The sequence below is a fragment of the Stylophora pistillata genome, chromosome 8 (assembly GCF_964205215.1).
Source record: "Stylophora pistillata chromosome 8, jaStyPist1.2, whole genome shotgun sequence".
Classification (NCBI taxonomy): domain Eukaryota; kingdom Metazoa; phylum Cnidaria; class Anthozoa; order Scleractinia; family Pocilloporidae; genus Stylophora; species Stylophora pistillata.
In genome coordinates, this window is record NC_142526.1 from 18,903,478 (window position 1) to 18,915,995 (window position 12,518).

The 12,518-nt window shown below is 41.3% G+C and overlaps 2 protein-coding genes across 2 annotated transcripts; one reads left to right on the forward strand and one right to left on the reverse strand.

The window, feature by feature from the left end:
- Window positions 1–4,855: 4,855 nt before the first annotated feature.
- LOC148725334 (trace amine-associated receptor 9-like) lies at window positions 4,856–9,855 on the reverse strand. Its single transcript, XM_088731476.1, has 3 exons — window positions 9,804–9,855; window positions 7,852–7,871; window positions 4,856–5,707 (listed from the first exon to the last, which is right to left on the reverse strand). Exons 1-3 carry the CDS (start codon window positions 9,853–9,855, stop codon window positions 4,856–4,858), a joined length of 924 nt encoding a protein of 307 aa, XP_088587602.1.
- A 123-nt stretch (window positions 9,856–9,978) lies between these two features.
- Window positions 9,979–11,938, forward strand: LOC148725335 (uncharacterized). The gene is made up of 3 exons (XM_088731477.1): window positions 9,979–10,770; window positions 11,144–11,458; window positions 11,591–11,938. The coding sequence occupies exons 1-3, from the start codon at window positions 9,979–9,981 to the stop codon at window positions 11,936–11,938; spliced, it is 1,455 nt and encodes a 484-aa protein (XP_088587603.1).
- Window positions 11,939–12,518: the final 580 nt, after the last annotated feature.

Here is a 12,518-nt window from a genome sequence, read left to right on the forward strand (position 1 = left end):
TGCCAAAGACGACGAAGATGTGGGGAGTATAAAAGAACTTCAGATGAATCTGACATTATCAGACCCTACGCCAGTTCAGAAGACTTATACTTCGGTACCTCGCCCATTGTACACTAAAGTCCAGCATTATATAGAAGATTTGCTGAACCGAGGATGGATAACTAAGTCTCAGTCGTCCCATGCCTCACCAGTTGTCTGCGTTAGGAAGAAGGACGGGGGATTGCGGCTATGTATTCACTACAAGGTGCTCAACCGTAAAACAGTGCGAGACCGTCATCCAATCCCAAGGATTCAAGAGAGAATTGAAAACCTTGGCTCATGGTTTTCAGTATTAGACCAAGGGAAAGCATATCATCACGGCTACATTGAGGAAGGAAGCAGACATCTTACAGCCTTCATCACACCTTGGGGCTTGTATGAATGGACTCGTATACCATTCGGACTTTCCAATGCACCAGCTCAATTTCAACGGTACATGGAGGATTGCTTAGAGGGGATTCGAGACGAGATATGCATACCCTACTTGGATGACATAATCGTGTATAGCAAGACATTCCAGGAAAATGTGGAGAATTTACGATCAGTGTTAAGACGTCTTCGCAAACATGGAATCAAGCTGAAACCCAGCAAATGCAACCTGTTCCAGAGGGAAGTCCGTTATCTTGGTAAGATAGTAAGCCAGAGTGGTCACAGGATAGACCCAGAGGGTACCAAAGCTGTCACAAGCTTGAAAGAATACACTTTAATTCCTTTAACTGTGTCAGTTGCAAAATAAAAGAGAAGCATTGATATCATAAGCATGAACATAATGATATTTTAGGAGCTATCTAAGTCAAGGGATGACGCAGAGAAGAGCATCCTTGCACAAGGCTGCGAAGAATGAGCGATTTTTCCAATTTCCATTGTTTGTGGTTGATCGAGGTTAATGGTAAAAAGCACCTTTTCAGCACGCCGAGCTGCGACCATTTTGGTCGCCATGGTAAGTGAAAATTATATTTGGCCACTAAAATCTAGACGAAAGTCGCCAATTGGCGACCAACATTTAAAAAAAAGGGAGACTTGTAAAATTGTCGATCTGTAGTCAAATTATCAAACGTAAAAACGCCAGTAAAACCTGTATTTGTCTTATTTTTCTCATTTAATAAATTTTTAGATTCGCGTTCTCTTTGCCGTCGCCATTGTGGTTTGCTTAAGGTCAGTGAGTACCACAAGTCAGAAAGAGTTAAGCAATGTAAATGATACGCACACTATGACAGGGGCAAAACTTCCACCCTAATTGTTTTATAATCCTACACCAAATAAAATGGTCAAATAATAGCTGGCTGCTGTGTACTTAAAACTGTTTCCTCTCCTCTGTTTTTGGTAAAGAGTTTTATTGGATAGCAAGTTAATGAAAATGATATCAAAAATGCCCATTTTCAAGGCATGAATGGGAAACTTCTTGTTTTGCACCCCGGCAGCTATGGTGCCATAAACACAAATTACACTTTGCATATCTTAAATTATTAAGACTGCATCATTGAGCAAACAAAGTCTCAGACAGCTGTAAACATCTACGAAGGTTATTAGAGAGGAAGGCTATTTCAATTTTAACTTCTTCGAGAGAGCTTGCCAACGACAGTAATAAGTGTTTTTAGAAAGTGCGATTAGTGAAAAACAGAATGGAGTGATTTGGAAGTGCAGCAAGTGAAAGGCGCTAACTGAGTTCTAAACAATAGTTCTGATATGAGTTCTAGTTTTACCCTCTTTTACATCTATAACATTCTAAAATAAAGAGTTCAGTGTCTGATGGATCATCATGAGTGCCTTCAGTAAATAAATTCAACGCAAGGTATAATTTGTTGGAGGGATCATTTGTTGCCAACAAAGTATAAAGGGGGACTAGAGAGAATGACGGCCAACTAACTGTCAATGAGAGGAAATCTCAACAATATCCCAACGTCTTATGTGAAGATCAGATCAATCTTGTGGTGACACAACCAAACAATTACAGTGATATTTGACCACTACCACGGTTATCTTTTTGAAAAAAAAAACTGATAAACAGCCGTTAAATGATTCATTTACTGACACTCTCTTGCTAGAACAGCGTTCGAAGCGTCATAATTTGCGTTTAAACAATTACACAAACATCGCCAATTTTTTTTGTTTGCAACGGAATAACTTTGTCTCAGCCGATTATCACCTCCTTCAAATACAAGACTAAACAAGGCCTTATCTTACTTAGTCTGGGTTTCCTGAGAACGGAAACGACAAAACTGACTGTCTGATCGTGCGCCTTCATGGCCTGTCTTATTTCTCTCATCTTCCAACAATACAGAAATGGGTTTAGTGTCGAATTAAATAACAACTCGTCGGAGCGAAGGGCAAACGCTCGAACCGTCAGCTTTTGTAATCGTTACGGTGGCCAATTTACCACTTCAACTTTGTTGATATATCCAAATTATTTCGTTACTCCCACCGACGCAGCCCCAAACAGTTTCTTTCGAAACTATCAGCCTTTATCCAGTGTCTATGGTTGATCGAGGTAGGTGGGAAAAACACCTTTTCCAGACTTCCCGCTGCGACCATTTTGACGAGTAAAAGATAAAATTTGGCATCTAAAATATTTGCGACCAACAGATTAAAATAATGGAAGACTTGGAAAAGTTAGGGATCTTTGGTTGAATTGTAAAACGAACAAACGTCAGTATCTCCTTTAGTTTAATCGCGTTCTCTTTGCCGTCACCATTGTGCTTTGCTCAAGGTCTCTTCTGTCAGTTAGTGCCACACGCCAGAAAGAGTTAACCAGTGTAAATGACGCGCGCATTATGACAGGTGCAAAACTTTCAGTTATTTTCTTACCTGTACGTTTCTTGATATATATAAAGAAAGGAACTGAAAAGAACGTCCACCCTTATTATTTTATGATCCTACACCAAATAAAATGGTCAAGTAATAGCTGGGTGCTGCGTCCTTAAAACTGTTTCCTCTCCTTTATTTTCGGTAGAGACTGTTCGGTTAGCAAGTTAATGAAGATGATATCAAAAATGAAAAAAATGTCTATTTTCAAGGCAAGAAGGGGAAACTTCTTGTTTTGCACCCCGGCGGCTAGGGTGCCATCAACACAAATTACACTTCGATACCTTGAATTATTAAAAACTGAATCATTGATCAACGTAACTCATTGTTTCTCTTGCCTTAGGTTATGAGTCATTATGCCTTTGCGTGGGCATGAAGACGAGTTCAACTGAAAGTGTTTTTGTACATCGTAACATTCCGTTTATTTTCCACACTCGCGGTTGTTGGACATGAGATGATTGTAGCCAACTCGGCCCTAAGAGGCTAGTCAGCTGTCTATCATCTCCTCTCATCTCAACGCGCATTCGTGGGTTGATTGTCAATTATTCCGGCAAGAACAGCTCAGACAGCTGTAAACATCTGCCAAGATATTAATTGTAGTTAATTCTGTTGATAGAGACAAACCGGTTATTTAACCGAAAGTTATTTCAATTTTGAGTTCTTCGATAGCGCTTGGCAAATTATTCAATCTTTTATCATTATCGCGCTTGGCGAAATAATGTGTTGCATAATTTTTTTGAACGACTCCGGCTTGTGTTCGAGAAGCTTATCAACCGCCCCAGTTCTCTATTATACTAGACCTTGGTCATGTTCCCTGTTCTCTGTTCATTTCTTGTTGCAATTTTATTCTTGGTAGGTTCATCATAATGGAAGCATGTTCTTTAGGGGTATCCCCCTCATTTATGAAAGAAAGGGTTTTCGTCTTTCCCAAAGGAATACAACTTTGGTTTCCTTCATTCGCTATTCCTAAGGTCTATTTCAGGGCGTTTCGCAGATTCTTTGTTCTTTCTTATTTACGTATGATGCACGATCCTCGCAGTAGATAGCGCTATTTAAGCAATAGCGAAAATCAGACCTGAAAAAAAATCAGGCCTGTAAGGGATTCGAACCACTGACCTCTGCGATACTAGTGCAACGCTCTACCAATTGAGCTAACAAGCCAACTGGGAGCAGGCCGTTAAGTTGATTCGTAATAAACCCGTGAAAGATTTATCACTTTCACGGGTTTATTACGAATCAACTTAACGGCCTGCTCCCAGTTGGCTTGTTAGCTCAATTGGTAGAGCGTTGCACTAGTATCGCAGAGGTCAGTGGTTCGAATCCCATACAGGCCTGATTTTTTTCAGGTCTGATTTTCGCTATTGCTTAAATAGCGCTATCTACTGCGAGGGTCGTGCATCATTCGTACCTAATACCGCAGTTCAAAATATATGAACTTCATATATTTCATTGTATCATCTTTCTTATTTGTTTCGTGTCACTTTTTCACGTTCATGTTCTTGTTTTCCTGTTCCTTTCTCGCTCCGGCACTCTTCTTAAGGCCCCGTCATAATTATTGCCGGGGGAGGAGGGCTGATGGGGGCATCAGTGGTTATTCAGTGGGAAGGAGGGGGGACCAGTTGTCGCTAACAAAGTAAAAAGGGGGACTATAAAAAAATGACGACCAACTAACTGCCAATGAGGGGAGATCCTTACAATCTCACAGCGTCTTATGTGAGGATCGGGTAAATCTTGTGGTGACGCAAGCAAAGAGTTACAGTGATATTTGACAACTACCACGGTTATCTCGTTGAAAAAATCCTGATTAAACAGCCGTTATATGATTCATTTGTTGACATTCTTTTGCAGCTTTCGAGTTTACAATATTGCTGATGCACTAAAACAGAGTTCGAAGTGCCATAATTTGCGTTTAAACAATTACACGAAAATTTATTTTTGCGATGGAATACGTTTGTCTCAGCGGATTATTGTTTCCTTCAAGTACAAGACTAAGCAGGGCCAAAACTAACTTCATCTAGGTTTCCTGAGTAAGTAAACGAAAAAACTGTGTGATCGTGTGCCTCATGGCCTGTCTTATTTCTCTCATCTTCCAACAATACAGGAATGGGTTAAGAGTCGAGTTAAATAACAACAGAGATATCGCAAGAACCGAGGCGAATTTAAGGAAGGGTGTATTCAATCCACTGATAGAAATAAAACCAGCTACTGAATTATAAGGGAGATAACAAGCCAATAATGCCATTTGTACCCACAGTGTTGTGGACACTGTCTTTCTGTATCTCGCTTCGTTCGGTTGATTTCCTTCTCCATTCTGTTGTCCTTGGTGACCTTGATCTTGCACTTGAGCTTGAGAAAGGCGAAGGGTGCGATAAATTTTGGTGTAGCAGAAATAGGAGATAATTAACCATAATAACAACGCTGCACAGGCGATGCTCATAGCAATGTGTAAAATGTAAAAGACTACTATTGCAATGAGAGTGCTGAGGACCCAAAAAGTAAAAACGAGAAGTCTTACTCGCCTCACAGTTACTACCTGTCTGTATTTCAGCCCCAACAACAGAGCAAGAAGTCTGTCCACACTTATTTCAGTTATTGTGCACAGCGATACCCCGCAGAATATTGAACCAATCGTATTAAAAAGTAATCTAGAGTAGTAGCGACCCGTTGAGTGCTCTGGAAACATTAAGATAAAACTGTGAAAAGGATGTGAAATGCGGCCCACGGCCAGATCCGTGCACGCAAGACAATCGAGCAAAAGTTTCGAGGGCGGGTGAAGGTGCGACACCTTTCGGAGATTAATGATGATCAGAAAATTTCCTACGATTGCAAAAATGGATAGAGGAAGACTTAGGGCTGAAAGGGATATCTCTCCGGAGCCGCTCCAAGAAATGAAGCCGGTAGAATACCTCTGGGTTTGTTGTTGTACAGTTTCGTTCCTTGGTTAAATTCACCATGACTTTACCTAGGTTTTTTCTTCATTCGCAATCTAAGCTCTTGGAACAGTGTTTGGGTTGGTTTACAGCAGTCGGTTTTTACCTCCTCAAAGTCTATTCGTCTCCTCTAAAATAAAGGGGGTTATCTCTTAATCCATGAGATCATATTATAAATAGACGACATGCTATGATGATGATATATTCTTAAACATTGGTGATTTCGCCGCAAAACATGGAACTTTAACGCTTGGATCGGTTGCAAGTTCAGCTGCTACTTCTTGTTCTACAGCACACGAGGTGTTTTCATGGCTGTCGATAAATATAAAAACTACATATTCACAACAGGATATATGGTCCTCACGAGAAACTACTATCAAAGTCTTTTTGAAGAAATTTTTAGACAGACACAGGTACCTCCGGCCATGGTAATCACGTCGTAAAGAACTTCACAAACACAAAGTACAAGTTGCTCTCTTAAGCTTGATAACTTAATATGATATTACAACTAGGATTTTTCCCAATTCCCATTTTTTGCCTTGCCGCTTCAAGTATAGAAAACTGTGTTGTTCTCGCAGATATGCCACATGTGTGGGTGGCAAAAAGGCAAAAAGGGAAAATTTTCGGGAATCCAACTTTAAATCAAAAAGGAACTGACTTACCTCAGCTCATTTTGGTCGTCGTGGTGAGTGAAAAAATACATTTGGCATCTAAAATTTCGACACAAGTCGCCAATTTAGTGACCAACAGATAAAAAAAAGGGAGACTTGGAAAAATTATGGATCCTTGGTCGAATTATCAAACGAACAAATGCCTCTTCACCTTCTGTTTGCCGTCATAGTTGTAGTTTGCATATGTCTCTACTGTCAGTGCCACACTTCAGAAAGAGTTAAGACTATGACAGGTGCAAAACGTTCAGTTACTTTCTTACCTGTACGTTTCTTGATATGTATAAAGAAAGCAAATGGAAAGAACATCCACCCTAATTATTTTATGATCCTACTGACCAAATACAATGGTCAAATAATCGCTGGGTTTTGCGCCCTTAAAACTGCTTCCTCTTGACAGAGGCTGTTTGATTGGTTAGCAAGTTAAAGAAAATATCAAAAGTGACAAAAAATGCCTGTTTTCAAGGCATGAATGGGAAACTTCCTGTTTTGCACCCCGGCGGCAATGGTGCAATCAACACAAGTTACACTTCGATAGCTTGAATCAATAAAAACTGGATCATTGGATAATGCAACTCGAGAGTTTTCATTGCCTTAGGTTATGAGTCATTAGCCCTTTGCGTGGGCATGAAGACGAGTTAAACCGAAAGTGATTTTGTACATTGTAAAATTCCGTTTGTTTTCCATACTCGCGCCTGTTGGACATGAGATGATTAGCCTCGTCGGCTATCATCTCAACGCGCACACATGGGATGATTGTTAATTATTCCGGCAACAACAGCTCAGACAGCTGTAAACATCTGCAAAGATATTAAGAGTGTGGCTAATTCCGTTAATAGAGACAAACCAGTTATTTGAGCGAAAGTTATTTCAATTTTGACTTGTTCGATATCGCTTGGCAAATTATTCAATCTCGTGATCTTTAAGGTGGCTCAATAGGGTTTTTTGGCCGGGCGAAGAATGGGTACGAAAATGGCGCGAGCTTTTAAATGGCATCAAATATGTAAACAAACATGGCGGCTTCACGCGAGTGCACAATTTTTGTCACATAATGGCGAAGTTTACTTGACGAGAGTGAATCGGCATCGATACTTTCCAATAATGAGCACAATATTGACAGTGAAAGACCAGAAGTTTACACAACGCCTACACAACATCCGTAATGCGTCAGGTCGCTTTCGGAAAGTGGAAGCGATCGAAACCAGAAAAGAAACAAAAATAAAAAGGTTACACGGAGGGTTCAAAACGTGGAATGCCAAAAGGAAGCTCCAGTATGATAACATATCCAAGGAAAACGAACCCCCAGCAAAACGAATGACACGAGCACGTGAGATCAGTACGTTTTTCTTTCTTCGGAAGTCTTAATTTTTGGTCAGATTTTCCTGTCAAGCTTGTCCTAATTATCGGCCTACCTGTTCTGTTGACTCCAACCCTGATTCCCATCAGCAGAATAAAGCTAAGAGGAAGGCGAACCTGCCACAAGGATCCAGACTGGTGGACTTAGAAACCCTTACAGATGGTCTGAAGGAATGCTTATTTTGTCATTACGGTAAATTCTCACTATTTTTAACTGCACTATAGCATATTTTACACCATTATCATATAACAGAACATAACAAATATTGTGGAGTCTTTTTTCCCTGTTAGTTTACAGTGTATTTTACAATATTTCTAGGCCCTTTGTCTGTTGGCATTGTTATTGAAGAACAGCACAGTGGCTTGGCAAGCACGTTTACTGTTATATGCAGCCAATGCAATGCGGAAAACACCATTAAAACATCAAAAGAGCACAGATCTGGTGCACGCAGTCCATTGACCTTTGATGTGAACACGAGAGCTGCCCTTGGCTGTTTACACACAGGAGTGGGCAACACCCATTTAAACAATTTACTTTCAATCCTCAATGTGCCTGCACTGAACTCATCAACTTTTAAAAATCGGGAAAGGGAAGCTGGAAAGGCAATAGAGCTAGTGGCAAAAAATAGTTGCCAGCAATTCCTAAACCTTGAACGAGAGAAGGCAATTGAAAATGGTAACGAGCCTGACCAGAACAATTTGGTACCTATTGCCTGTTCTTACGACATGGGGTGGCAGAAACGGGGGCGAGGTTTCAACTCTAAGACCGGACATGCTGCAGTCATGGGCCTTTCAACTGGTAAGGTCCTTGACTACACAACAAAAAATAAAATGTGCCGCTCCCGTGATGAAGCCAAAAAGGCAGGAAAACAACCAAATGACCATGACTGTAGGAAAAATCATTCAGGCTCTTCAAAGTCAATGGAGCCTTTAGCTGGAGTGGAACTTTTCAATAAGGTAACTAAATCAAATGTCAAATTTTCAATTTACACCGGGGTTGATGATTCAATGACTGAATCTCTCCTAAAGCAAAAGGTACCCTATGGTGTGGAAAAATGGAGTGATACAGTTCACATAAAAAGATCCCTTACAACACGCCTATACAACTTGAGCCAACGAAGTAAGTTCCCCAACAGTTCAGTGTTGTCACAGAAAGTCATCAATTACCTTGTCAAATCCTTTACATACTGTATTACACAAAATAAGGGGATGCTACAAACATGAAATCTGCAATTCAAAGCATTGTGCCTCATGCATTTGGTGACCATACTGGTTGTAGAGAAACATGGTGTCGATACAAGAAAGACCCTTCTCATTATTGTCACAGAGATCTTCCCTATGGCAAAGACCTCCAAGGAGATAGCCTTCAATCAGCCCTGAAATCTCTCTTTGATGAATATAGCACAGACATTGTTATAAACAAACTTGCACCTGCAGCAAATTCTCAACGTAACGAGTCTCTGAACAGTGTGGTGGGCTCGAAGAACCCCAAAATTCGCTTTTACGGGGGAAGTGAAAGCAATGATTATCGAGTGTCCTGCAGTGTCTCTCAAGTAAATTTAGGTTACAGGTACATTCCTCAAACTCTAGCGTCACTTAACATAGAGCCAGGTCTTTTCTGTGTAGATCTTTTCTGAGATCGATTTAGAGAAGAGAGAGTTGCCGACTACCAAGACCCTTGGTGTCCTGTGAAGTACAACAGAGGACAAGTTCTTTTTCTGGCACTCTTTACAATTTGATGGATTTGAATTCACCAAAAGAAATGTCTTAAAAGACAGCTACCCTGCACGACCCACTAGGTTTCTTGTCACCTTACATAATAAGATCGAAGTTGTTGATGCAGAAAGCATGGCTAGAAGCAGGGGCATGGAATTATTTGTTGCCGAAACACCATCAGCAAGAGTGGATTAAGTGGTTTCGAGAGTTGAATGACCTTAAACTAGTGAAAATCCCAAGATGTTTGAAAGACCCCGAGGCTAAGGTGGTGGAGCTAGTTGAGTATCCATACATTCACAGATGCCTCCGAGAGCGCATATGCAGCTGCAGTCTACGCACGTCATATCTATGAAAATGATGATGTTACTGATCGATTGATTGCATTTAAGTCCAGGCTTGCACCTTTGAAAGCTGTTAGTATCTCCAGACTGGAGCTACTAGGTGCATTGATTGGTACACGACCAACAATGCAAATTTGCTCCGCCCTCAAGATCTCCACAGACGAGGTGACGTACTGGATGGACAGTATGAATGTGGGATGTTGGCTCCGAGGTCAAAGCAGAGAGTGCAAGCCATTCATAGCTCATCGTGTGGGGGAGATTCACGAGTGTTCAGCCCCTAGTCAGTGGCGCTATGTACCGACTAACGCAAACCCAGCTGACTATGGGACAAGGGGCCTGACAGTTGAAGATTTAGCAAGCACAGGTCAGTGGTGGAATGGGCTTGAGTTCTTGAACAGGGCAGAAGAAGAGTGGCTAGAGTCCAAATTCGATCTACCAACCTCTGAAGAGGGTCTTGAGTTAAAAAGAGGAAAGGAAGTTTTAGCGAAGGAGACTTGTTGCTATGCAACTATGAAGGAAGGTGGAGAGAATGTTGACGGTGAAAATGCTAGAGAGGAAGGTGTTTGGCGGTTAAACCCCTCGAGATATTTAAAATGGTTTCGGGTAAAAAAGAAAGGAGAATTGGAATTTGGCTTGTCTCTAGTAAGAGTGAGAGCCTGTGTACACCGATTTAATGTAAACTGTAGGAGACCAGCCGATCAGAGATTGAAGGGCGAGGTTACGCCATTGGAAATTTCAGATGCCGAAGAAGCCACTGTCAGGGAAGTGCAAGCTAAGACGTATGCAGCGGAAATGGAGACGCTGAGAAAAAACAAGCAGATCCCAAGACAAAGTACACTAGCACCACTGAATCCAATGTTGGTTAATGGAATTTTGAGATCGAAAACAAGATTACAAAATTCAGATGATCTTCCCCATGTATGAAGTGAAATGTCCAATAATTTTGCCAAAAAGAAATCAAGTCACCGGACTGATTGCTAAGTACTATCATAAATCAGAAGGTCATCGGATGGGACTTAACTATACCCTCAATCACCTGCGGGAGAAGAATTTCGTGGTCCCTGCACGCGAACAAGTTAAAAGGGTCGTGAAAGAGTGTCGGGAGTCTGCGAAGTGATTTCGATCAAGGCCAGCCTGTCAGCAAATGGCACCTTTAACAAGAATCAGACTACAGCAAACATCCAGGCCATTTGTAAGTTGTGCAGTTGATTTTGATGGACCCTACCTCACCAAGCAAGGACGTGGTAGAGTACGAGCAAAGCGATATTTGTGTTTATTCCTCTGTCTACAGACCCATTGCTGCCATCTAGAGTTGGCGTCGTCCTTAGATACTGATGCACTTCTTAACGCGTTTGTACGGATGGCTGGGAGAAAGGGATGGCCTCAGCAGATGTTGAGCGATAATGGAAGAAACTTTGTAGGAGCGTCAAATGAATTAAAGGACTTAGTCACCGCAATTGACCAAGACAAGGTGCAACGCATGACTTCCAACAAAGGAGTAACATGGAAATGGAATCCGCCTAATGGGCCGCATTTTGGCGGAGTCTTTGAGTCAATGATAACGTCAGCTAAACGTACCGTAGCTGCGATACTCAGTGATGCAGAAGTAAGTGACGAGGAGCTGGAGACGATTTTTGTTTGAGTAGAAAGCCTACTCAACTCGAGACCTCTCACAACTGTGAGTGATGACCCAAATTACAACTCAGTGTTGACTCCAAACCACTTCCTGATCGGACAGATGGGAGGCGATTTTGTACCCGAGAGTGTATACAGCACACCTTTCAGCCTAAGGAAGCGTCGACGAAGAGTCCAAGAGCCTACGAGACACGTTTGGCAACGGTGGATGCGAGAGAATTTACCACATATTGGATCGAGACCAAAATGGTTCTTCCCTGTGGAAAACATTCAAGTCGGAGATGTTGTTGTTGTTATTGACCCTAATGCTATTAGAAGAGACTGGAAAGTAGGACGAATCGAGCGAACGTATCCTGGACCAGATGGACTTGTGAGAGTCGTAGATGTGCGAGTAAAGGACAAGGTCCTAAAGCGACCGATCACTAGAATCTCTCCGCTGGAGATTCAGTAAAGATGACCGAATTTAATGGATCCGTTTATTTGAGTTGAGGAAATTTTTAGAACCTGGACAGTTTTAGTTATGACTTATTCGAATTTCAGATCCCTCTGCTATTCGAGAGGGGAAGATTGTTGTGACCATCCGGGAACTGCCTGGCGGTGGCTTTGTCCCGTGTGGCTTTTCGGGCAGAAATAAGTTTTTTAAGAAAAACGTTTTCGAATCGATATTTAAGGATTTTACAGTCAATAATTTCTTGGTTTGGTTAATATTGGATTTAACACGATAAACCCCTTTTTATAGTTTGAACTAATAGAGAAACCTTAAATGTGCTCTGTTATGCTGTAACGCACGCAGGAAGCGGCTATAGAGCACGAAAGAAGTGTAGCTGGGAGAAGCACAAGACGTAGTGCTTATCACGTTATTTTGTTGAGTAAAATATATAGAAACCATAACTAACTTCAAAAACACAAAGTAAATTGTTGCTCTCTTGGTAACTAAATATGACATTCCAAGTTGTAGGGTCTTAGCGTGCGGAATGTTTTTTTTTTTTTGTTTTTCTCATTCAATCAATCATTAGGGTGTCCTTTTGTGT